Genomic DNA, 27,811 nt, shown 5'->3' with positions numbered 1-27,811 from the left:
GTTAGGGTTCGTTCCTGAACCCTAACACAGCGTGGAAGTGAGGAGGCTGAGGAAGGGGGATGCGTAGCCGCCGGGTGAAGGGGAGGATAACGGATCCCCTTCCGATTTTCGTGGCACCCTTCCACATCTCGCCCCCTTCCTCTCCCATTTAGCCGAACCCTCTCTTTCTCGGTCTTCCTCAACTTTCTCCCGTTTCCTTTCCGGCCACCAGCCGCCGGCAACGCTGCTGCTGTTCCTCCTTCCCTCACGTACTCCCTCGACTTCCTCAGCTCGTCAGAGGAGACCCCACGCCGGCAAGCCTTTCGTCTCTCTCTCTCTCTCTCTCGCTCGCTCTCTCTCTCTCGCTCCCGTCCCTGTCGACAACCTCGACCATCAGCAACCACCGATGTCGCCGGCGACCCTCCACCTGTGACAGCAACCTCTGAGCGCCGGAACAGGTAGGGTTCTGTAGATTTTTTTTTTGGTATTGATTGTTCCGGGTGTGTGTGTGCGGGAAACCAAGAAGAAAATAAAAAAAAAATCCTAAAAATTTGGGTTAAAATTTCGGGGCGTTACAATGCCTCCCTGTAGTGAATGTGGTGCCCATAAGCCAGTCCTTCGTTCTAGGTAAAAACAAAGAAACTATGATTTTTTTAGACATTTGTGATACAAAAGTAAGTTTTTGTGAAAATCAAGGACTGGGTAGCCATTATTTAAAACAAGACCACAACTAATGTTGACAATCACTGTCCTTATATGTTTGATAGAGTGACAAGAATTATCCCTCTGTCAATGGCACATTTTCCAATAAATGTGACGGGAGAAGAGAATATATCTGGTTTTACTTAGACACGTTTGGTACTTCCACTGTCAATAGTCCATGGAATCTTGGGGACTGATGATGCCTAGGTTGCCAAAAGAAATGGTCGTTGCTTCAATACTGTCATGATCATGGTTGATGGATTTGCTAACATTTTTATTGATGTGAACACTGCTTTTATATGTATTCCTTCATTCTACATATTTTGGCAAATAGCATTGTTGTAATTACCCATGTTCCAATAGTTTTTATTTCACAACATTAAATGATCTTGAATTGGCTCACTATTCAATGTTTGCATTACTATGCCCAACATTAAATGGTCTAAGATTGTTGACACTGAATGCAGGCAAAATGCCATGACCAACCCTATTGAACAAACCATAGCCTCTTCCTCTGAAACTGTTCCTCCTCAACTCTTTCTCCTTGAAAAGCACCATTGTTATTTACAAACAGTACATCATGAGAGTCATTGTTGGTGCCAGGCATGGAAAACTTATTTTTGAACATGGCATCATAATTGAGCAATAAGGGTTGAAATTTAGAGAAGCTAGGATACTCTCATGTCATAAAAAGGCTCAACAAAAATTCTGTACTCTTTCACCTAGACTTTGAAGGGAACCTTATCATACCCAGTGACAGGTTGCCCTAAGTTGATAGATTTGCTTAAGGTAACCCAAGTAATCGGAGTTAGACTTGTTCTCCTTGTAATATAACAATTATTGCTTTAAATATGTGACATTAGAAACTGAAACTTGGTGTATGGCTCATGCAATACATTCTATAAATCATACTTAGTGGGGACATAAACTACCTGAAATGGCATGCCCTTTTGATAACGTGGAGCTCATCCCTCCAATCAAGCTTTGGTAACATAGAAAGCACTCCTAATAAACCTGGTTAGGGTTCATGAATGTCTCTCTTGACCTGTCTTCTTTCATTTCCTCATAAGTGATGATGGTAGGTGGTGTCTATAAAGGATTCATGTACCAAGTATTTCCTACTGATGCATCCAATATTTTGGTTCCACCAATGGTGAATAAATCAGAATAATGAGAAGGAACATTCATTTCTAGTTTCCTATAGTGGTAAAAAAGAAAGAGCAATCCCTTTTTTTATCGGTTAATTAAGTTAAAGAGGAAAGAGGACAATATTTAAAGCTTCTTTTTTTTTGTTCCACCCATTAAAACATATATGTTGGGTAAAAAAATACTCTGGAATTTTAGAAGCCTTACTGTTCCCTGTGATTCATCAGTCTAAAAAACTCAATAGGGTAAAAAGAAGAATTCAAGGTTGATGCTGTGGGAGGCTGGGGAAAATGAAAGGTCTACCATAGGGGAGAGGGTGATGTAACACCAAGGAAAATCTTAGGTATTACTATTTAGTAATCATCGGCAATCTATGGTATCAAAAAGGCTGTATGCATGATTTCTTGCGAAAACTTTCAAATCAGCCTAAAGCCTTTTTAAGGAAGAAGGATAAAGCAGAGGAACTGGAAAGTGTAGCAGGGATTTGCATGATGCAATCCATTGAGGTGAACATGTTTTTACAGAACTTGAAAGATATCTTGGATAATGGGGTATCTCATCTTAGGAATAGCCATAAGGGTTGCCAATTAAGGTTGACTAGATTTTCTTCATGAAACTATCCATGAGTCGATTGCAAGCTGTCCTGCATTATAAAAATACACAAACATATATATAGGAATAAAAACCTACCCAATGGAAACCCTCCCAAACCTACCCACCACATGTTTTATTGGATTTTTGGTGTTTTTTTTTTCAAAATTCCGACCGTACAAATGTGATCTATATGCTTGTTTTTATAGGAATCAGTTCTTGGAGCATTTGATTCTGATGCATGGATAGGTTTTTATGAGTTTCAAAAATCAACACTTTCAATTTTCATAATTTTTTGAGGCTCCAAATACCATTTTTTTATCCAAAATTCACGATCCAAGTGTCGATTTCTAGTAAATCAATCATGCTGAACACATCTGTTAGATCAGAATTTTGAAAAAAACATCAGGTAGGTTTGGGACCGCTTTCATTGGGGAGGTTTTCATTCCTATATATATATATATATATAGTAGGTGGTAGCTGCCTATAACTTTTCTGGCCTACTGCCAGCTTATCAGGAATTTAAGGGTATTTTCATGTTTTCCTTAAATCTGACAGTACAGATGTATTCTACATGCTTGATTTTATAGGAATCAACTCTTGGAACGTCCAATTCCCACACTCAGGTAGCTTTTTATAATGTTTAAAAGTTGACAGTATAAGATTTTCATAAATATTCTGTGCCTAAATAAAAATTCATGCCTTTTATAAAAAAACATGATCCAAGTGTCCTTTCCTAGCAAATCAACAATGCCAAACACATCTGTAGGGTCAGATTTGCAAAAACAACCTAAAAACACCTGTTTACTCATGGTAGGCTGGCGGTAGGCTAGAATATATATATATATATATATATATATATATATATATATATATATATATAAAATCACTAGAATATGAGAACTAATGTGTGAACCACTATTTTCATGGATTTTTTGTTCCTTTCTTTTGAATCTAACCGTACCGATGTGGTCTACATGCTTGGGTTTTTAAGAACCCGCTCTTGAATCATCCGATTTTTATGCATAAACTTGATTTTTTAAAGGTTTTAAAATCAATGACTCATAATCTTCATAAATATTCAAGCATTCAAAAATCACATTTTTTCATCGAAAATACATGATCCAATGGTTGATTCCTAGCAAATTCACCATGCCAAGCACATCCACATGGTTCGATTTGCAAAAAAAAGTGTTGGAATGTGTGTGTGTGTGCGTGTGTGTGTGTGTGTTGACATGAATTGTCATCCTTGTACTAGTTTCAAGTAATAGAGAATTTCATATTTGTATTTTGGAAATATTAGAAATCCTTCAAATAAATGTGGTCTGTTTTCTATAATTTTGCTCTATGTCCTTTGGGGGACAAGCAAATTAAAATCCATTGGAAGTTGTTGATGTTTTCATTTGAACTACTAATTTTTCCTCGGCATCTTTGTTGTCCTTGCTTGTGACCTCAAAGGGTACGAAGTATTTATGTAAAAGCCAAAAACAGTGTACATAAATGCACGCATTTGGACAAACATATCTATGTACTCGTGTATATATTACATATGTATTCACTAATATTGGTCTTGAAAAATATCACATTTAAGAATAAAAAATTAGGAAGGAAACTGACCTTAGTAATGTGTTTGTAAAATGATATAGGAATTGCATAATTGTTTGTCACTGTGTAAAAAGATAAGGGATGAGGCGAATCATATTAAAATTGGAGAAGAGATAAAAATATTATATAATAATTTTTATCATTAAAAATTTATATTTAAATTGGAGATATTTTCAAATTATCTCAATATTTTGGAAATATGTATATATATGTAATATGTATATAAAAGGAAAATATTGGCTACACTTGACTCTACCAAAACAACCTGTTTTTTTTTCTTTTCTCTTTGTGCCCCAAGCCCTATAGATATGGTTTTTATGGATTGTTTAGTCAAGGACTTGTTTTATATTGTCTGATTGTTTTGTGTTAGATGCTTACAAGCTTAAAAAATCTATGATCAAGAGTACATTAGAATTTCATGATTGAAAACGTTGGGTTTTTACATTGAGACAGCTTGATGCAAAGTGTGATTCTAATGAATAAGCTATGTCAAACATGTGTGGTGTCAAATGATCAAGTGAATCTTGTACCTGTTTTTGCTAGAGAGTATGACACTCTAAGAATGTAGCCAATATTTTTCCCATATATAAATATAAATAAATTATATATATATATATATATATATATATATATATGTGTGTGTGTGTGTGTGTAACCTATTACCCCCCCCCCCCCCCCCCTTTTATTCATTTCGTAAGGTGCGGGCCGGGTCCGAGCCCCGCGATGCCGGATCCACTCTAATGTGGATCCGGGTTGGCCAAGAATGAGGGATCCGCATGGATCCGGGTCGTAAGGGAATGATGGATCTACATATTGGATCCATTTGGGTCTAACCCCAATTACCCAATATTGTTACATATATATTTTTAATACCCATTTATATATTTCTTTTTGGATCCGGGTAACGGACCCCGGGCCCGATATGTATAAAATCACTCAATTTTTTCGGGTATTACAATGCAGCTAAGTCTTTGATCCTGGGGGTGGTTTCTCTATGTAAATATGAAAAACAAAAAGTCAAAGGGTCGAGAAACTTAATGCCACTATTCCACTATTCCTGAACAACCTGGAGCCGAGCTTTCTTTTTGCACTATTACAAATACGGAAATAATGTCACAGATCCATATGTAGCAGTGATTTGGAATTTGCTGATGTTATAGTCAATTTCCCCCTCTGTCACATGCCTGGCATATGAGGACATGCAAAATAAATACATACCTCACATTATATATATATATATATATATATATATATATATATATATATATATATATATATATATATATATATATATATATATATATATGCGAGTAGGGGGTAGCTGCCTACTCTGATCTGTGCCTACTGCCAGCATACCAGGATTCTGAAGTTTTTTGTTTTTCAAGTTTTTCTCAAATCTAACCATACAAATGTGTTCTACATGCTTGATTTTATAGTAATGGACTCTTGGATAATTCGATTCCGACACGTGGGTAAGTTTTTATAAGGTTTGAAAATCGATGGTCTAAACTTTTCATAAACAATCAAGCTTGAAAATTCACATTTTTTCATTAAAGGAACACAATTCAAGTGTTATTTTCTAGCAAATTTACCATGCCAAATGCATCTACAAGGTCAGATATGCAGAAAAGACCCCGAAGACCCATTTGCTTGCAGTAGGCACCTACTCCCCACTCATATATACATATAAGTAATGATAGGGTGCTCCAGAGCACCTGCTCCTACCTAGTAAAAGGTTTGATTTTTCAAATTTCTTGAGTTTTTTTGTTGATGAGACCTTGTATATGTGATCTACATGCATTTTTAAGTAGAAAAGAAGTTCTGGATCTTGTGAGCAATGCCCAATTAAATGAAGTATGAAGTTGGTCCATGGATTTAAAACCCAATGATTTGTGACTTGACTCTACATGAGTTGACTCGTGACTTGGCTGGGTCAACTCCGTAACTCATTCGGGAAATGACAACTTTATATACTATACAATATATGACACATATTCTATTACTAATATATTATATATAGTAATGCAGTATAATATGCATATATTATAGTGGTACTTTTTATAATGTGTTTATTATATGTTATATGATTAATATATGTATGTATATCCTTCTATGTGTAATGTATAATATACATAAGAGTGTGAGAACTTTGTTTATATATGTATGTATATTATATATCATATGTTAAAATGTAAAACTGTACATATATGAAATGGGGATCTTCGAAACACGAGCTTTGATTAACAAGAGCAAGTGTCAAGAATGACACTAAAGCATAACCCTTAAAAAGGGTATAACTGGAAACAAAATAAAAATAAAAATGTATTCTTTATTGATATGAAAAACCAATTGCTTAAGAAGCAATGGAGTGAAATACAAGAGGGGCTGCACCCCTTTATATACACAGCTGAAAGAGGACTCAATAGAGCTGTTGGGCACAGTCCAACAGCTCTATTTAGAGCTGTTGGAATGTGTCAGTCCAACAGCTCTATTAAGAGCTGTTGGACTGACACAGTCCAACAGCTCTATTGCTAGTCAAGTCTGGACAGGACTTGACTAGCAACAGTCATTCTAGTTCAAACTGAACTAGATGACATAAAGACAAAAAATAAAAATAAAGAAAAAAAAATACAGAAAAGAAAGAAATTAAAAATGTATTTATATATATATATATATAATAATATAATATTATTATATATACATATATGCACAGTTTTACATTTTAACACTCCCCCTCAAACTTACGGTACAATGAGCGAAAGTTTGTCTAAGAGAAAGTGAAATCGGGGAGCAGCGAGAGGCTTTGTAAAGAGGTCTGCTAACTGATATTCTGAAGTGACATATGGCAGATCAATTATCCCGTGTAGATATTCCTCTCTGACGTAGTGACAATCCATTTCGATGTGTTTGGTGCGTTCGTGGAATGTTCTGTTACTGGCAATGTAGATCGCACTTTTGTTGTCACAACACATTTGTGAAGCCTTTGTTGCTTCAACTCCCATGTCAGCAAGCAGTCGTCGGAGCCAAACTACTTCCATGGTCGTGGTTGCCATGGCTCTGTATTCAGCTTCGGTGGATGAGAGAGATACCTTATGCTGCTTTTTACACCTCCACGAGATTAATGATTCCCCTAAAAAGACACAAAAGCCAGTGGTTGAGTGTCTGTTATTGGGATCACCTCCCCAATCAGCATCAGTATATGCAATTAAATCAAGAGAAGAGGAGGAAGATAAAAAAAGTCCTCGTGAAAGAGAGGACTTGATGTATCTGATAATACGCATGACTGCTCCCATATGAACAGAAGTAGGAGCATGTTGAAATTGACTTGCTGTATGAACAGCATGTGCTATATCTGGTCTGGTAATGGATAGATAGGAAAGTGCCCCGACAAGCTGTCTGTAAGGAGTAGGGTCTGCAAGAAGTTCTCCATCATCAATCTTCATTTTAACATTAACAACTTCTGGAGTGTCAACTTTCTTATCATCAGTAATACCAGACCTGAAAACAATATCAAAAGCAAATTTAGTCTGAGATAATAAATATCCTCTAGGAGAATAAGCAACTTCAATGCCTAAAAAATATCTCAACAAGCCCAAATCAGTCATTTCAAAATGAGATTTAAGAAGTGTTTTGATTGTTTCAACTCCCTGTTTATCGCTTCCGGTGATGATCATATCATCCACATAGAGAAGAAGCACAATGATCCCTGCATCAGAATTCTTAATAAACAAAGCAGTGTCAGTTAAACAGAATTAAAAACCAATATCAATCATAACACGACTAAACCTATCATACCAAGCTTTTGGTGCTTGTTTAAGTCCATAAAGAGTTTTTTCTAAGCGAAGGACTTTACCCTTAGGAATACTTAGACCAGGAGGGGGTTCCATATATACTTCTTCAACTAGCTTTCCATTTAAAAAAGCATTTTTGACATCCATTTGAAAAATAGACCATTTTTTGATAGAAGCTAAGGCAATTAAGGTTCGGACAGTAGTCATACGAGCCACCGGAGCAAAGGTTTCTTCATAATCAATCCCATATTCTTGGGCATAACCTTTGGCTACTAAACGGGCTTTATATCTTTCAAGAGTACCATCACTCTTGGTTTTAATTTTATAAACCCATCGACATCCTATAGTTTTCTTCCCTGGAGGAAGATCTTGAATATTCCATGTAGAAGCCTTTTCAAGTGCATCTAATTCAACTTTCATGGCTTCTATCCATTTGATATCATTTTTTGCTTGAAAATATGTGGATGGTTCTTCATATGAGTGAATTAATGCAATAACTGCCCTATATGTGGGTGAGAAAGACTCGTATGATACAAACTTTTCTGGAGGCCTCGAGATCCGGGATGATTGTCTAGTTGGAATGTTAGAATATTTCTCAAGTGCACATGGAGTATTAGACTCTTGTCGCCTGGAATATTGAATACTAGTATCTCTATGAACTTCTTCATTTTCAACATTAAGATCAATAATTCTTGGATCATCATCAAAGTTACAATCAAGGTCATATTCATCAGATGTTGATGTTAGATCTAGCAAAAAGGAGTACTCAGTGACGTCTTTTAATTTTCTAAAATCAAAGAAGCTCTCCTTTTCAAGAAAGGAAACATTTCTAGACACATATAGTTTATTATTTTTGAAGTCAAAACATCTATAACCTTTCTGGTTTTCAGCATATCCTAAAAAGGCACAGAGAATCGCACGAGGGGAAAGTTTATCATTTTTGTCAGTAAATATGAAACATTTGCACCCAAATATTCTTAATCTAGAGTAGTCTGGAGAAATGTTCATAAGTTTTTCAATGGGAGTGATATTTTGTAACGAAGAAGATGGCATCCTATTAATGAGATAGGTGGCAGTTAAGGCAGCTTCTGCCCAAAAGTCTTTAGGGACTTGATTTGCTATTAATAAAGTTCTAGTGGTTTCTATAATATGACGATGTTTTCGTTCTGCCAGTCCATTTTGTTGAGGTGTATAAGGACAAGATCTTTGATGTGTGATGCCATGCAATTTAAGATAATTTTGAAAATCTGTGGATAAAAACTCTCCCCCTGAATCTGTGCGAAAAATAGTAATATCATTTTGAAATTTGTTTTTAACCATATTATGAAAAGTTTGAAAGTATGAAAATACTTCAGACTTATGTTTGAGAAAGTACATCCACGTATGTCGGGAGAAATCATCGACAAAAATAACATAGTAAACAAATCCTCCTTTAGAAATTACTGGTGCAGGACCCCAAACATCCGAGTGTATTAATTCAAGTGGTCTTGAAGAGAAAAAGGTTCTGTTCTGAAATGGTAATCTTTTCATTTTGCCGAGAATACAATCTTTACAATCAAATGATTCAGAGTTACAAAATTTCCCTAGATTTGGAAAATGTTGGATTTTGGCTATATGTGGGTGACCAAGTCTCTTATGCCACAGTTCCAACTCTATTTTTTGAATATTATAACAAAAAGCTTTCTTTGGCATTTCCAAAAAATCCATGTAATAGAGTCCTCCTTCTCTATGGCCTTCCCCAATCAGCTTGCCTGACTGGCGATCCTGTACCCAATAACCATGAGAAGAAAAAGAAATATTACACCCACAATCAGAAATTTGAGATACAGATAAAAGATTTAAATTTAATTTGGGAACATGTCTAATTTCTGGAATAAAAAAATTTTTTGTTTTATAAATTTTTTCAAAATCTCCTATTCCTTCTATTTCAAGAGAAGTCCCATCAGCAGTAAAGACCTTTGACACACTTGTTTTATTTTTAACACATTTGGATAGACTTTGATTATTTGGGGTCATATGAAAAGATGCACCAGAGTCAAGAAGCCAAGAAATTTTACCTAAATTAGAAAAAGATGAGGCTGCTGCGCCGGTTGAAGCTTCAGATGAGGAAGAGGCACCTTTGATGAGAGGCTGAATGATCTCCATTAGTTGGGCCAGGGAAACTGGTGCATCCTGATCTTTAGGCTCCGATCCAGCAATTGCAGCTCTTTTTTCTCTCAGCTCCTTAAGTTTGGGACATTGTGGTCTGTAGTGTCCCGGTTCATGACAGTGATGACAAATAACTTTCTTCTTATCATAGTCACCATTTTGTCGGTTAAAGTGAGGAGGCCTATATGATCGAACATGATTCCCTGGTCTAGACACGGCTAAAACGGAATCATCTTCAATTTTTAAAGAACCTTTCCGGAGACGATTTTCTTCCATTGTTAACTCTTCAATAGTTTCAACAATAGAAGGAATTTTTCCCCGGTGAAGTAGGGCCGATTTAGTGGTTTCAAATTCCGGCCTTAATCCAGTGATAAACTGGTAAAAATGTTCAACATCGAGTTGTTTCTGACGAAGCTCGATGTCTTCGGCACAATGCCACTTTGGTTCTAAAAGAGAAAGTTCTTCCCAAAGTTCGGACAACCCATTGTAATATTCACGAATAGTTTTGTCTCCTTGTGTCATCATTCGAACTTTTTCTTGGAGGTTGCACACGTGTGCAATATCTTTAAGGGAATACATATTCTTAAGGTATTCCCATGCCTTATCGGCATGATCAAATTTGGCAAGACTTGAGCATTTTTTAATGTCAACGCTATTGATAAGCCATGACATTATCTTCGCATGAGATATTCTCCATTCTTTCCATTTCTTCTCGTATGAGGCAATAGCCTTGATTTTCTCTTCTTCCGATAGAGGGACGTCTTTATCTCCCTCCTTTTTAGTAAGAGATAGCTTAGGTTCCGAATCAGAACCATCCACAATCCCCCATAAGCCTTTTCCCCATATATGGTGCTTCATGATTGAAGCCCATGTTACATAGTTCGTATCGCTTAGTTTCATAGGCATGATGGTGACTTTATCATTGTCATCCATCGATTACAAGGAGAGAAAGAATAGGGATATAAGAGAAACAAGAAGGAAAATGAGAAAGAAAGAAAAAAAAACAATACAACAAGATGTGAAATCTTCTCCAATGAAGTGATAAAACACTTCTCTTCAAGTGGCGAACACTTTTGCAAACGGGCACGGAAACCGAGGCAGCTTTTCCTCAAGATTTAGTACTTCCGCGGCTCTGATACCATGAAATGAAATGGGGATCTTCGAAACACGAGCTTTGATTAACAAGAGCAAGTGTCAAGAATGACACTAAAGCATAACCCTTAAAAAGGGTATAACTGGAAACAAAATAAAAATAAAAATGTATTCTTTATTGATATGAAAAACCAATTGCTTAAGAAGCAATGGAGTGAAATACAAGAGGGGCTGCACCCCTTTATATACACAGCTGAAAGAGGACTCAATAGAGCTGTTGGGCACAGTCCAACAGCTCTATTTAGAGCTGTTGGAATGTGTCAGTCCAACAGCTCTATTGCTAGTCAAGTCTGGACAGGACTTGACTAGCAACAGTCATTCTAGTTCAAATTGAACTAGATGACATAAAGACAAAAAATAAAAATAAAGAAAAAAAAATACAGAAAAGAAAGAAATTAAAAATGTATTTATATATATATATATAATAATATAATATTATTATATATACATATATGTACAGTTTTACATTTTAACATCATATATAATACACATTTATATATAAAATATCTAATGTGTGTGCGTGACACTGGGCTCGCCAAAACATTGCTGACTCGGTTGAGTCTTGTAAGATTCCTGGTCATTCACTGGGTTAACCCATCAAATGGCGAGTTTTCAAACACTGATATGAAGTCTTTGAAATTATGACCATGCTCTTCAAATATTGTTTTACGGCTATATTTCTTCTCTTTGTACTAAACAAGATTGTCAAAAAGCTCTCATCAGGACTGCATACAATGAATGCCACCAACATCACAAAATACTTTCCAAAAGCGAAAAATATGAAAAAAAAATGTGCCATTTTCACACAAATCCAACAAATAGAGGCGTAACCACGCTCATGGGTTTGGCCGATTTAAGGCTGGGAGATTTTTTGTTCAAATATTGCAAAACTGGGTGTCATGAATTCAATCAGTTTAAGAGATAAAAAGTTTGTAAGAGACTTTTAGTTTAGTGGATTTTTTTTGAGGACTCATCATTTGATGTCAAAGCGTCCTTTCAGTCAGTTGAAGCCATGTTGACAAATATCGTGATATTTATTAAAATCTCACAAAAAAATGTGATATGTATTGTAAACGTTTTAAACGGTTAAATCTCGTGAGATTTTTGTTTTGTGACAAAATCTCACGATAATATCACGAGATTTACTAAATCTCGCGATATTGTATGTCACAAAATTTTTTCCCACTTGAAACCCTAGGTGAGTCCCCAGACTCCCCGCTTGTTTGCTAAAAACACAAACAACTGTTATGCGGCTCTGCCTGTGAGAGCATTGAGAGGCAACCCGACTGCAAGTCTGCAACAACCCGGTCCATCTCTCTCTCTCTCTCGTCTCCAGACTCTCCACATGCACACACATGGTGGTGGTTATCTGATTGGTTTCTTTTGTTCATTTTTGTTTGCTTGTTTTGCTGATGAGGCTATAGACGCATGGGGGAATGTGGGAGTCTGATGCATCGTTGTAGAGGCATGGTTATTGTTGGTATCAGTTTGTGTTTTTATTTGGGGGATGTGAGGATTGCGAATTTGGAGGATGGTTTGCATTTCATGGTGGTGGCTTGTGGATTCCTTTTGTTTTTGCACTGTTTGATAATCTTTTTCTTTTTCTTGTGGAGCTTCTCTCTGCACTGTTTGTTTTCTCATGAACTTGTGGTCAATTTGTTTTTGTTCTTGTTTTAGTTGATGCTTGATACTTATTTGAATGATAGTACATTTAATGTAAATGCTTGATACTTATTTGATGTTTGATACTTCAAGTAGCTTAATTCTCAAATCATGCATCAGAATTACATGACAGAATCTATGCTTCTAATATCTCAATGGTATCTTTAATTTTTACTTCTGCTGCTTTAAGCTTCAGATCAGAAGGCTAAATTGGAGTATTGAGAAGTGATGTGGAGCCAAGACAAACTGAACAGTAACTTACCAAGACCTAGTCTTGTAACTTTGGGAGTCAATGTTCTCAAAAGAAAACTTTGGAATTCATTACTGTAGTCAACATCAGCATAGATGATCCATGTTGATTGGTTTGCATATGGCTTTTCCTGCAAGGGAGACAGCAGGGTTGATGATTTCAAAGTTGAATCAAGCTTGGGCCTCTGTCTTATTTTTCTAAGCTAACATGTTTTTAAATTGAGATGCGACTCTGCCAAACTGCACAATCATTTCACTTTTTGAAGTAAAACTAGTCTATGCTATGTGGTATAGGTTGCATGATATTTTATTGGGAGCCACTTTTCCATAGCTGTTTTCCTGTCCATATGTTGGGCATCCTTTATATGTTCGGTAATGCTCCTTTGGTTTCTTCCTCGACTGTGGAGGCAAGGCACATGAACCTTTGTTCTGGTGATTTGTCGTCTTTGATTGTTACCTTTTTCTTTTTATTTAGTGTTTGTTTATACTTGTCTGATGCTGGAGATTGATTAGTTTTCTTTAGTTTCCTTATTTTCCACTGTTATAGCTTTCATAATTGTATTTAAGCCTTCTTCACATTTATCAAAGGAATCTAATATTTGCTGCAGTTTGTAGACGTCTCTGCCGGATGTGATTTCCCCCCTAACGATTGCCTCTTCAGCGCTATCAACCATCAGTTTTCAATTTTGGCCACAGACGATGATCGTCTGCGTTGCAGTCGTCGGCCACCAAGTGAGTCTCTCTCTCTCTCTCTCTCTCTCTCTCTCTCTCTCTAGCTGACTTCTACTTTCTTTGGGGTGTCTGCGGTGGGGATCTTAATGTGCAGAACAATCCTCTGTACCTTCAAAGTTTTACGGGTGCAGACGACGCCCTCAAATTGCATCACATTGTTCATTGCTCCCTTGATGTCATCGATGAAAGGGGTGGGTTTACTCTCCCTCCCCTCCCTGTAAATCAATTGAAGTTTTTCTTTTTTATTATTTTTGTAGTATGAACAAGCTGATACTTGTGGAAGCGTTTCTGTTATCATGTCTGTTATTATTATCTGTTGTTGTCTATTATATGTAAATCAATTAAGGGTTTACTATGCGTTTGGGTAATATGCTTCTAGTTATGTGTACATTATCTACTTGTGTTAGTTAGGTGAAGATTGTCTGTTTGTGTAGTCAAAATAGGGATTGTCATCTTGAGTGTTCAATTAGGTGCCAATCTTTCACCCGTTTTGGAAAAAAAAACTAGAAATGTGCTGGTGCTCTGCACCTAACCGAGTCAATTCTGGAAAACTCTATACGAAGGCAAAAACTCCAAAAGTTTATATGTAAATAACAACTAAATGAGTATGAAAAACCAATGAAGCCCCCTTACACTAATATTGCTCATTTATGAAGACAAAATTTACTTGTTAGTGGATAATTTAATTAATAAAAAATATTTAAAATGTACCAAAAAATAGGTTTTATTGGTGGGTTTCTCTTGTGTTTAGCTATAGTAATAAGTTAGACTCATTAGGGTTGTCATTTATCTTCCAAAATACTGTAATTTCAATTGTACAATGATATGGTAAAAGGTTGAATAACTCTAATCCCAAAAAAAGGTTGAATTGAACACCTAAAAAGGCAGTTGATCACAAACTGTAACAATATCTACATGATAATTGAATATGGAACAAATATATAAAATAAACATGTATGAGAGAGAGAGAGAGAGAGAGAGAGAGAGAGAGAGAGAGAGAGGAATGAATGGTGCATGGGTGCAGTAACTGCACGTCTAGGGAGTGCTTAGAAAAGGAAAAAATATTTTCCAAAAATTACAATTGGCTCCTTGAAAACAGCTGATTATTTGAAATGTTGCTATTCTATAAAAAAGAGATGTGGGTGTTGTGGAGGTTAGATTTTAGTTATTTCTATTTATGTAACTCACTACCTATATAATCTTTTGGAAACAATGAGAATGCAGGGTATTCTGTCAGCTTTACTGTGTAGGACATTCACTACCCTCAAAGATAGCCAAACCCGCCCATTTCTAAAGATTGCTAGGAAGAAGAAAAAATCTGTCACACAAGCATTCTGGTTTGGGTAATTAGTGCCATCTTGGATCTCTTTATGGGTTAGTTGAGTTTGTTGGGGGCACATTTTACTTGATCTGTGTGATTCTGAGCAAATGAGTTTATCGCCATGTCGAAGAGTGGTTGATGGTTGTCCTAGTAATTTGTTGTGGGATTCCTTGAGTGTATGGAATCATGGGAAGTGGCCAATTTTAATCAAGATCACCATTTTGTTCTTTTATGAAGAAATGTTTCAATTTAACTCATTGTATAATATGTGCAGTTTAAACTCAAAATTGGTACTTCTTGATGTAGCTTATTCTATTTGTAAGATGAAAGCGTGGTAGACAGGCACACCCACTTGGTTAGGGGTTGAGCAAATGCGATAGTGCTATCCTCATGTCATGAGTTCAAAACCTTCATCTTTTCCCTTTTTTCGGTTACATGGAAAAATAACACTCGTTTGTCTGATGGTACTCCTCACATCACCATTCTTGTCCCTTTGATCCACCTTGATTTGCTGTTGAGGTAAAAACAGAAGAAAAAGAAGAATGGAAAGATAGAGGAGAGAAGCGGAAGAAGAGTAGAAGGAGAAAAAGAGAGTAATATGGCACAAAGAAAAAACTTCAATTCTCATTCATTCTTTAGGACCTTATACACGTTATTTACAAGGAGTGAGGGCTAAGACCAAAATGCCCTTATAAACAAAAGGAAAGTCATTTCTATACAAAGGTTAAGAAAAGGACAACTATGCCCTTTACAAAGTGAATAACTTCTTCAACACTCCCCCTCAAGTTGGGGAAAATATATCAAGCAACCCCAACTTGCTGTTAATATCCCACAGTCTTGATTTATTTACACTTTTAGTTAGAATGTCTGTTAGTTGAAGTTGAGTGCGAATGTGGCAGAGAGAGAACAACTTTGCTTCAACTTTCTCTTTTATAAAATGGCAATCCATCTCAATGTGTTTGGTTCTTTCATGGTAAACCAAATCAGATGCTATTTGAATGACAGCCTTATTGTCACAAAATAGAGAAATAGGTGAATTAAGCTCAATTTTCAACTCTAACATCAATGGTCTTAACCATAAACCTTCAGAGATACCATGTGCCATAGCCCTATATTCGGTTTCTGCACTAGACCCGGCTAAAACAAAATGTTTCTTGCTTTTTTATGAAACTAAATTTCCCCCTACCAAAGCACAGTAGCCCAAAGTAGATCTTCTATCATCTACAACTCCAACTCAATCAGCATCTACATAGAGCTGAATATCGAAGTGACCATGATTGACATACACAATTCCCTTTCTTGGATTTTGCTTCAAGTATCTCCGGATGCAGTACACAGTATCCATACGAGCTTTTGTGGGTTCATGCATAAACTTGCTCACAACAATCACAACATAAGCAATGTCTGGTCTAGTGATGATGAAATATATAAGTTTCCCCTCTATTTTTTGATATCTCCCTACGTATTCAATTTTGACATCCTTATCCAATCCCAACTTGTGATTTAGTTTTATAGATGTATGCACTGTAAAATTGTCTACGAAGAGACAATACACATATAAGCACAAATACCTTATAAAAGATGTGCACTAAGCTCACACAACACTTGAACAAAATATTCCCAAAAAGCGAATGCTTGAGGCTCTCAAGCTTAGGAAATACAAGAGGGGAACACCCCTATATATACACCCACAAAGGGACCATCTTGGGGGCTCCCAAAGGAGACGTTGAAGAGCCCTCAACGTCTCTATTGGGAGGCCCCCAACGTCTCTATTGGTAGCCCCCCAATATGGTATGAAATCCAAAAAATAAAAAACAGAAAATAAGAAAAAAATAAAAAGAATATTACAATGCATATTCCAATTGGAATATGCGTAAAATGACAAATTACAAGAATACCCTTGAGGGTATTTTAGGAAGAGAATATATATATATATATATATATAAATAGAGATACATATACATATATATATATATATATATGTATACGTACCTTTATATATATAAATATATATATGTACAAGGATTATATTTTAACATGCACAACTTTACACCCAAACATTCCTGCTTCCTCCAACACATCAAGCACATATTTTCTTTGAGACAATAATATACCTTTCTTGGATTTCAACACTTCAATTCCCAAGAAATAATTCTAGGGGCCAAGATCCTTGATATCAAACTCCTCATTCAAGTACCTTTTGAGTTTCTAAATTTCCTCTTCATCATCTCCTATAATCACAATACCATCAACATAAATAATTAGAATTGACAACTTCTTCTCTCCTTTCATGAAAAGAGTATGATCACAAGTACTTCTAATATAGCCAAACTGAGTGATAGCTGTACTAAATCTCTCGAACCAAGCTCTAGGTGATTGCTTTAGTCCATATATGGATTTCTTTAGTTTGCACACTTCATCCTTTCTGTTGGATACATGAGTGTTCAAGATATACTGGGAATCATAGACTGGAGCAACCATGAAATGACTAAGGCATTTTCCTTCTTCCAAAGGTTATAATCAGTACTCTTTTCTTCCGGTTTAGTAACCTCACCCGTTTTGTGCTCACATTTGCTTCTTTCAAGGATAGCCAATTCTACAGATCGAGCCCACTCGGTATAGTTTTTACCATCAAACTGAACATTAGTTATTTGGAAGCCTTCAATGCACATCACTCCTTGGTTACTCACAATAGAGCCTTGTTCATTGGGGTTCACCATAGAATTCCCATCTTTGGTTTCACTCACACTTGAGTTCGGGTCCATCTCCGACACTTCACCACCAAATAACCTCTTTCAATATTGACAGCCTCTACACACCACCAATTCAAGCAAAGAGCACTCAACCATACACCAGCATAACCACAAAATACATCAAACTGCTAATATATCAGAAAGTGTAAAGGAAAGTGCAGATTGTCACACCAAAATCATAGCAACATGCAAGCACCCACATAAACAATTTGCCGCCAAGAGAATAAGCAGCAACTGAAAACATTAATCAACAGCAAAAAATAACTCAAATGGAACTAAGTACCAACAACCCAACACCTTTATATGGAGAGCCCCCTATTGATACCTCGAAAGAGTGATGTCCAAATCTGCCATCACCTAAGATATACCTCAAACATGAACCCAACAAAGAATCCTTGAGTTTTCCGCATTCCACACTTTTTTAAGTATCTTTTCCAAGCTATTACAGGAATTTCCACCAACAGATTTGGTCCTAGAACATTGATTCATCAAACTACCCAAATTTAAATAGCGCAGCAGAAAATAGGTTGTAAAATCCGTTGCATCACCACATGATTTTCAAAAAACAGGAAAAAATTCCCTTAAATCTTTATATTTTCACTTTTGTTCACTGTCCAAAACCCAATTTCAAAAACCCTCAATGCTTACTAGTCGTCCCACTGTGTTTTTGAAGTTCTTGCATGCAGAAAGTTTGTCGAAAAATGGGTTCAATCTTTAGAAACCTTCTCTGTTACCATCTTAGAGTCTGATGGTACTCCTCACGTCACCATTCTGGTCCCTTTGATCCACCTTGATGTGCTGTTGAGGTAAAAACATAAGAACAAGAAGAAGAGAAAGATAGAGAGAGAAGAGTAAGAAGAGTCAAAGGAGAGAGAGTAATAGGTCCCAAAGAAAAAGCTTCAATTCTCATTCATTCTTTAGGACCTTATACATGTCATTTACAAGGAGTATGATAGTTTGAAATGTCTTGAGCTTCTTGAGGGGTTTTGTAGAAAAAGGGTCTCTCTCTGTTTAATTCGCTACAAGTTAAAGATAGGCAGGATATTTTGATTAAACTAACTCTCACACTAGTAGACCCCTCAAAAAAAAACTCGCACTTTAGTGGAAGAAATGAAAGAAGACCAACATCATACATAAAAGACCAGTTGCTAATAATAATGTAATTAGCAAAGTCATGGAGACTGCATGCAGAGGGATGGTTGTTTATTCTATATCCAGGGAAAAAAACTTGTTCTTTTTGTGCTGTGACAATCCACCATCTGATAGATAATTTCAATCAAAATAAATAGTAAGCAGAAGAATGAAGAGCTTCAATAGAAACATTCTCGGTTGCTATTATGAACTATAATTGCTAACACTAAAAGCTTAGGAATTTTATAAATACTTAGGTTACCCAATATTTTGATTATATTGGTATTTTTTGGTGAATGGCATAAACATCACTCGGAAACTTATTCATAGGATTTGTTACATACATAAAGGAGAACAATATGAGGTCGAAAAGAAAATGTGTGCGAGTGTGTGCATGTCTGTAATCGTGTTCATGCCCATATGCTTTTGTGTGGGTGCATGCACATGGGCATGTGTAAGTGTGCAGGCGCGTATATGTGTATGCATGTGTGTTTTTGCAAAAATGTGTGTATGTGTGTGAACACTTATGCTAGGTAGGAGCATGTATACTCCCACTTTGCTGTCTTTTCTTTCTTTTCATTTTTCTGTTTGGAAGAAGACAGTTCTAGTTTCTAATTTGTATTCATCATAACTTCCCTATGCTTGTCATGTTTTTTTTGGGTGCTGTAGTGCAATTTAAAATGTTTACTAGAAGTCAATTTATTTTCTGATGATTTATATGCATGATTAAAATATTGTTATGCCTCGTGTTACAATGTTATGCATTGATATTGTGACTAGATGCAAGTACAACATGTTACCTATTCCATATTGTCTAATTTTCTTGTTTCTTTCCAAACAGCAGTCAACAACCCAAAGAAAGCTGGGCCCACATTTAATGAGACATTCCTTGGCCTTCTTTATCCAACCGAGAATTACAAAGTGTAAGTTTTCAAGCATTTTCATTTTTCTTGTAAAATGTTGATGTCGTTTCCCCCAATATATTATGATCTTTTAGTTATTTACTCGTGTTACATTTTCTGGTTATCCAAGTGGTTTATTTATCATTATATGCAGGTATGGGTACTTGACAAATACGAAGGTGAAATTTATCCTAGTTACTACTGATCTAGACATTAAAGATGCCGATGTCAGAAATGTATGTATATTTGGTCTTACACTTTTAATTTAGAATTTCCATTTCTTTCTTGGGCAACTCTATGAATTTGATCGAGAGGCTTCACTTTGTTTTGTAATCATTACCATGCATATCTAGTTTGGAACTTTCTGCGAAAAACTTTCAAACCAAGACTTGGAGGCTTGTTTCAATTTATATATCGAACTCTTTAATTTTCAGACATGCACCCCATGGATTTCCTTCATAATAACTTAGAGTCCGTTCCATGTTAACTTCTTCCTTTAGACCCCTATGCAATAATGCATTCTTTAGATTGAGTTGGTTTAATGACCATCCATGGTTGAATGCAAGAGACATGATATTTTTTATGTTCCCATCTTCACTATTGAATTGAAAGTTTCCTCATAATTGAGGCCATTGTGAACCAGAGTTACTGGAAGCTTCATAGATAGGTGGGAAGCGTACTTCCCCGAAACTCGCTTCAGAAGCGTGAACTCTTCATTTCCGAAACTTGACAGGAATCTCGATTCTCCCACGCTTCTCTTATGCTTCCCACATGTTTCTTCCTTTCTTTCCTACATGATTCCTATATGCTTCTCTCACGCTTCTTTTTATGTTTTTCATGTGCTTTTTACACTTCCTGCTCACTTCTCATGTACTTTCTTTAAATTGACAACCATTATTTTTAGATTTTGAGAAGAATTTAATTCTTATATTATGAAATCACAAAATTTAAGAATAATCATTTTTATTTTAGTTTTTATTTGTTTCTCCTTTGATTTGTATTTTGCTTCCCATTTTGATCCCATATCACTTCCTTTTTTATTCTTATTTTGCTTTTAAATTGATTCCTCGCTTCTCGGCTCTTATAATTTTTTAGATATCTCGCTTCTCGCTTCTTGCTTCCACTTATCGTTTTGTTTCCCGCTTCCTAATCTGGAAACCTTGGAGTGAACTCTTTTGTGACTAACTTGGCTTTATACATTTCTATGCTTCCATTGGATTTATACCTAATTTTATAAAACCTACTTAAACCTTACTACATTTTTGTCATTGGGCCTTTGTACAATCTCTCATGTCTAATTCTCATGCAGGGCCTGTTAAGTTGTATATATATAATAGGTAAATACCCATTAGGGGTATTTTGGTCATTTCTGTCCTTGTAACAGGCTATGCTCATTAGGGGCACAATAGTACTTTTACTCTATTTTGTTCTTTTTGTCCTTTTTTGTTTTTATAAGGATTATTTTGTCAAAGACCAAATAAAGCTGGTGGGTTCATTTTGGACTAGTCAACATAGAGTTGACTAGTCAATAGAGCTGTTGGAACAGTCTAACATCTCTATTTGAGACTACCTCTTTTGTATAAAATTATGAATAGGGGTGAATCTCCTTCTTGTTCTTCAATGCTTCTCTTAAGCGTTCATGCTCAATAAAATATATATATTTTATGTTCTTGTATTTCTCTTTTAAATTTTTTGTTGTCTTGAATGCACTTGGTGCTTGTGTAGTACCTTTGTGCTCTTGTATTGTCCTTTAGTTGGACTTGTGTTGTGCATGTGGCCTTTGTGTTTATGATCTTGTAAGCCCTTAGAGGCCCTTGTTTTGTATTTTCACATATTTCATTACAGGGTCTTCATCTCCTAATTCATGGCCTCAATCCACCCATTATTCTTTGTGCTTCTCCAAGAGATCTTGGTTCACTTTTCTTTTCAACTTCATACAAAAAAATTTGATGCTCAAGATTGAAACTCTCATAACTCACCCATCGTTTTATTGGGTGATGAACCCTTGCCGATTTTCTAACTTCCTGAGTCTCAATAACCTACTGTGTATCTTAATCACTTTCATCTCTAGCGAGTGATCTGTCCTGTTGCCTATTTGTAATATTCTGGTTACGTCTCACATAAACCTGTCCATATCTGAAGCCCCATGAATCTGACCTTCAGTTTGAAACATTTATGATATTATGTCTTCATCGCCCTTTCAGTCACCATCTTCATGTTGTCCATTATCATTCAAAGTTTTTTCAGAGCCATGACTTGCATTCATAATCCGAAAAAAGAGTTCAACATTCATCCATGGTTCATATACTTCAACTCATTTTCGTTCACTTTCCTGCAAAACATCTTTAAAACCATCTTTAAAACCATCTTGAAAATAATTCTCATAAAAGCAACATTTCTAGATATCTCAATGCGATGATTCATTGGATCATAGCAAGGTTATCCTTTATAATAGTCTGTGTTACCAACAAATCTACACATAAAGTAAGGATTTACCATAAAAAAATTCATGGGGAAACTATGTCACATGGATTCTGCCAGACAGGTGCCACATCCGCGTCGATGCGACGCGACGTCGATGCGGGTGCGGCAGCCGGTGCGGTCAACCCGACCCTGGGTGTGGTCAATGCACCCAGGGTCATTTTGGTCTATTTTTGGATTTTTTTTTTAAATTTTGCCCTATGAAATGGGCTGCAGAGAACTGCTCAGATAACAACGTTTGTGCAGGAAATGGATGAGCTAAAGCATGCAGCAGCCATGGGAGTAACATCAAAGGCACTGTTCAGAGTACCCTAGCAAAGTTAAGGCTGCAGCAATTCCCAAAATCCAAAAATGTAGTGTAGGACCACTGGGGTCCATATCTGTAATAATTCGCCTGCGAGCGAATCTACTTTTTCGGGCATATGTCGCCCACTTTCTTTTGTCGTTTTGCGTCGGCTGCTTTATCACAACAGCTTTTTACTTTATGTATTATTAAAGTACTTTCGGCTGCATTATTGTAGCGTCTTTGTCTTTTAGCATAAAGTAACGTTGCGTAGAGGCTACGCAACATTATTGTACTACATCGCATTATTGCGCTCAATTATTGTACTGCAGCACATTATTGCACTACATGATTGTACTGCAATAACTGTACTACAAGCGTCTGGGGGCTATAAAAACCCCCTCAGTCTGTCTTAGAAAGCATCGGAAAACTCAGAGCGAGTTCTTCCACTGCCTTCTCTAGTCGCCCAAGTGTTCTTGTAAGTGTCTTTCAATCTTATGAAATAAAAGTCCGTAGTTCTTGTTCTATTCATCTTCCGCAATTTTTTTTGTGTGTCTTGTGCGCACTCTTCTTTTGGTATCAGAGCTTTCTTAAGTATTTCCATCTGGGGGAAAGGGTGAGGCAAGAGATAAGTCCAAGCAAAAGAAGAGTGCGCACAAGACACACAAATTGCGGAAGTAAAAGAACAAACAAGAACTGGAGAAAGATTTATTTCATAAACTGGAAAACACTTACAAGAGAACTAGAGAAGACACTTAGAGAAGGCAGCGAAGGACTTGGTCTGAGTTTCCGGATGCCTTCTAAACACACTAAGGGGGGTTTTTATAGCCCCTAGACGCTTGTAGTACAGCTATTACAGTACAATCATGTAGTGCAATAATGTGCTGCAGTACAATAATTGAGCGCAATAATGCGCTGTAGTACAATAATGTTGCGTAGCCTCTACGCAACGTTACTTTATGCTAAAAGACAAAGGCGCTGCAATAATGCAGCCGACAGTACTTTAATAATACATAAAGTAAAAAGCTGCTGTGATAAAGCAGCCGACGCAAAACCACAAAAGAAAGTGGGCGACATATGCCCGAAAAAGTAAATTCGCATGCAGGCGAATTATTACAAGTCTGGACCCTAGTAGTCCCACATCACACTTTGGTGTTTTGGATCTCAGCGAGAATTTTGTTGATTGTTGCTGAGAAATTCTTTAATTTTTCCAAGGCACGCTGAATAGTGCCTCTGATGTCGCCCCAGTAATTATCTTTGGTTGAGGACGAAATACAAATTTGATTCTTCATCTGCTGGATTTCAATCAAGCATTGTAAATCCTTCTCAATTCTTCGGCATACGACACGCTCTAGTTGGAATAGAGTTTCGCCGAGGGAATCAAATTCTTCAAATGGTATGCCCTGGTTTGGACGATCAGGGCGGTACTCTGGGTGACGTTTTCCTACAGTCGCCCTGTACCTGCTAACGAGTATGTCACATGGTTGCACAAGTTGTGCACTTCCTTCTGAAACTTCTGGGATGATGACGGCTTTGCTTTCCATTCCTGAGAAAATTGAACAAACAAGTTAATTAAATTTACCTTTTCCTCCGATAATTCATCTTGTTCATTCATCAGTATCGTTATCATCCTTGATAATGTATCTGCTAATACATTATCCTTTCCATCAATATGTTCAAAAATTATATTGATGCCTAGGCCGGTAATGAAGTCCACAAACGCTATCCATCGAACTCTTGATGGTTTGTTGACGTTTTTTTTGTTGAAGAAACTAATAATGGCCTGACAGTCCGTTCTGATTAGCAGTTCCTTCTGTTCCAAGTAGTAGAGCTTTAGGCTCTCCAGGCTATTCATGACTGCGTAGATTTCTGCATCAATGGAGGATTTTGGTGGCTCAAATTTGCCACTTGCGTATGCACATGGCTTTTCCATTGATTTTGGATCATATTTGTGGGGTTTTCATTTGCAAAATCCTCCCCACCCTTCCATGCATCCATCTGTTTCCAACACCATAAATCATCCTGGTGGTGGAATGGATAGTGGTGGCAGGTTTTTGACCTGCTCCTTGATTTGTCTGACGAGCTTCCAGTCCTGCTCGTTCATTCTTTTCTCACCTGTAGGGCTTGTTTTGCCATACAAGGGTGATAGAAGCTTTCCCAGATTGGGAATGAAATTGCGGGCATAGTTGAGGATGCCGAGCCACGATCTTAAACCTGTTTTTGTGGTCAGTTCCGCATCTTCAATTCTTCAGTGAGATCGATTCATGTTTGTGGGGGATATCAAGGGCTAGAATTTGAATATGCTGCTGTTGTTCTTCAGTTTATTCCATTCTGGTTGGGAACCATGACCTTTTGAAAATGGTTCCTTCTGATGATCTACTGAATGTATTTGCATGAGCGATGCATATGGTGCCATCCATAGTGACAAAAGTTTAAAACGACAATTTATAGTGAATGAAAGTGCATTTGCATTTATACTTTTTAGTAATTTATTTGAATGAAAGTAAAAATACTTTTTAGTTCAATTTGTGCCATCCGTAGTGAATGAAAGTTCATTTTATACTTTTTTTTGCATGTAAAATTAAATTAGTTTATTTGATTTGATTTTTTTTTTTAGATTTTTTGAGAATTTATTTGATTTTTAATTTTTTTCGCGAGATTTTGCCGAAAAAAACTCGAGAAATATTCAAAATGTTGAAAATCTTCTGAGAAATTCACTGCCGAGAAATTGCCGTTTTAAACTTTTGTCACTATGATTGAAGCTAGTGATGGTATCAGCTGCTTGCTAATAGCTGCAAATGACTTATCAGGCATTCTGCGCTCTATAAGTAGAGTGCCATCTATATTTCAAATCCTACCCATAAATAAATGCTGGCATCAGCCAGCCATATCTGTTTCACTCAAGTCGTAGATACTTTATATATAGGTTATTAAATTGATAAAGTGAGGTCTATTGCAATGATGTTCAATGTGTTGGAAAAGTACTATATGTTGGAAAATTACTACCTGAATCCTCCAATTGTACAAGGGTGATGAGGTACTATTGTCGTGTGTTTTTTTCTTCTTTTTTTCTGAAAGTCGAAATTGTTGTTCCAAATAGTTCAATTTGTTCTTCGTTTCTTTTTGTGACTTGCAACTGTTATTCTGATAATGTAACCTAAATTGGTTTAGCTAACGAATTCTGTTTTTCTGACAACTGCTCCTCAGTTCTTTAGAAGGTTTCATGCAGCATATGTAGATGCAGTATCCAATCCTTTTCATGTACCAGGGAAGAAAATCTCCTCAGCCACTTTTGCAGATAGAGTCAGCACCATTGTCAAGTCTTTTGGATCAAGTGCTGCTTCGTAGATGCAATGGCTCCAGGATAAGCAGATTCCATATGGCTGTTGGTATGCATGTTTGATGAAAGTCGGCCGTGTTTGAACAATGAGACATTTGAAGAAACTTGTGATGTTTGGAATTCACACATTGCATTCCAACAACCCAGACAAGGTTTTGTGAAAGAGTGCAAATTTATTATATATTGTCAGTTGCTTAGTTTTGTTGTTGAATTCTTAGTTGCAGCGTCTTACAACTGCGAGGAGCCATGCATCTTAGCGTTTATGTAAATATAAATACCTTGTCTAACTTAGCAATTGGACACTGCAATAATTTCTTGTAGTTATAAAGACAAATTATCATATACAAACATCAAAATTCCCTATTCTTAAGATGATATGTCAGCCTGCAAAGAACCAATCATGTGTGGTGGGTTGGTTTAATCCCCCAAGGCTTATTATGAGAAGCTTTTCTCTAACATAGTTGAGCACACATATGTAGGATAGACCTTGCCGTGAATATTCAGCATCACGGAATATAATGTGATTACAGATATCGCTTAATCGGCTCATTATATGCCATTTCCATGTTGGATCTACTTTAAAATCAATGTTTGCTTTTAGCTATAAATAATTATCGTAAAGACCAGATTTGGGAGGATGGAGAGATTGAGCATTGAGGATTTTCTTTAATTTCTATTATTTTTCTTAGTTTTCCAGTAGATCTTTTGTGTAGTACAACATTACACATTATATGCATGGATCATAGTGCAGATTTTATGACCGTACTTTGATGCCCTGTATTGATTGGGGCCATGTCACATATCTACACATGATGAATTACATGAATCTTTCATAAATAATAATATTTTTCTTTTGGTAAAAATAATTTACATTTCAGTTAAATTTGCTTTTAGATTTAGAGAGCTTTTTATCAGCATTATTGTAGTGAAGTTTATGAATTATTTTATGTAATGAGAGATGGCTGCAACACAATTCAGCATTTCATTGCATATTGATGATTAAGGATCTCTAGAAGGGAATCTTGGGAATTTATAACTTGTAAAAAATGCCGGATATAAGATTATATAGGATTTTATTAGATGACCTACTCTATGAGCTTAAAATAGAATTAAGTCACATCTTGCTTGAGTTTATTTCTCAAACTCCTTTGGTTGGTCTCATGAGATCCCTAGTCACTAACTTAAAAGGTGAACTCTATCTAGTAACCAAATCAGCCCAGAGGTGAATAAGGCAAAAAAAATGTGCCAATAAGTGAAAATTGTGTACCCCGTAAGAGAGTGCTCTGTCATACCCTTAGGTGATTTCTGATTAAGTTATCACCTGACCATAGGTTTAGGTGGTAGCGATCCTCCAAAGTTAAAAATAGCTAAAATGTTCACATGCGAAAAAGTTAGAAAGAGAAAACAAGGTCACGCATGAAAGAGTGAGAAAATCATGTCATATCTTATGAAACGGAGAGGTCAATAGTTGGAAAAGGTCATAAAAAGGTGAACCTGGACTTATCTCCAATATTCTATTTTTCTAGAAAGATCTCTGAAGTACTTTTTTTTTTTGGTGGCAAATAGAGTCTTAATATCTTAAAAGACCAAATATAGCAACCTTTCCAATTATAAACCCCTATGACTAATTATCTTGTGAACCTAGTTAAGACCACATAAGGAGTGTAGTGTTAAATGCCAAACCATTTCTTAACTTGCGATAGGCAAAAAAGGTTGAAATAGTTGATTTTAAAACCTCATCAGTCAAAGGACAATCAGAGACAAAAGGGGACATACAAGATCACAAGCGTGTAAAAATGATTCTTCAAAAAAGTGTGCAATTGTGTTCGCCAGTGTAAGGATA

General features: G+C 36.3%; 1 protein-coding gene across 3 annotated transcripts; it reads left to right on the top strand.

Moving 5' to 3' along the window:
* On the top strand, window positions 1-26,338 carry LOC149823165 (SNARE-like superfamily protein). 3 transcript variants are annotated; one of them, XM_090018694.1, is made up of 6 exons: window positions 1-437; window positions 13,634-13,757; window positions 13,852-13,948; window positions 19,807-19,885; window positions 20,019-20,100; window positions 25,836-26,338. In XM_090018694.1, the coding sequence occupies exons 2-6, from the start codon at window positions 13,725-13,727 to the stop codon at window positions 25,974-25,976; spliced, it is 432 nt and encodes a 143-aa protein (XP_089874820.1). In that variant the 5' UTR covers window positions 1-437; window positions 13,634-13,724; the 3' UTR covers window positions 25,977-26,338. The 3 variants fall into 3 exon arrangements, with proteins under 3 accessions (XP_089874820.1, XP_089874818.1, XP_089874819.1); XM_090018692.1 differs by having other exon boundaries at window positions 22-437; window positions 19,804-19,885; XM_090018693.1 differs by lacking the exon at window positions 1-437 and adding an exon at window positions 12,343-12,421 and having other exon boundaries at window positions 19,804-19,885.
* Window positions 26,339-27,811: the final 1,473 nt, after the last annotated feature.

The sequence above is a fragment of the Nuphar pumila genome, chromosome 10 (genome assembly GCF_984573655.1).
Source record: "Nuphar pumila chromosome 10, dmNupPumi1.hap1.1, whole genome shotgun sequence".
Taxonomy (NCBI): Eukaryota; Viridiplantae; Streptophyta; class Magnoliopsida; order Nymphaeales; family Nymphaeaceae; genus Nuphar; species Nuphar pumila.
This window is presented reverse-complemented; position numbering and strand designations above follow the sequence as displayed.

Bases quoted from the DNA above. Each gene is read 5' to 3' on its own strand.
- LOC149823165 (XM_090018692.1), top strand. From the start codon at position 13,725: ATGATCGTCTGCGTTGCAGTCGTCGGCCACCAA. The intron at 13,949-19,803 runs GTGGGTTTACTC...CTTTCCAAACAG, and splicing joins TGATGTCATCGATGAAAGGG to CAGTCAACAACCCAAAGAAA. The intron at 19,886-20,018 runs GTAAGTTTTCAA...CATTATATGCAG, and splicing joins CCAACCGAGAATTACAAAGT to GTATGGGTACTTGACAAATA.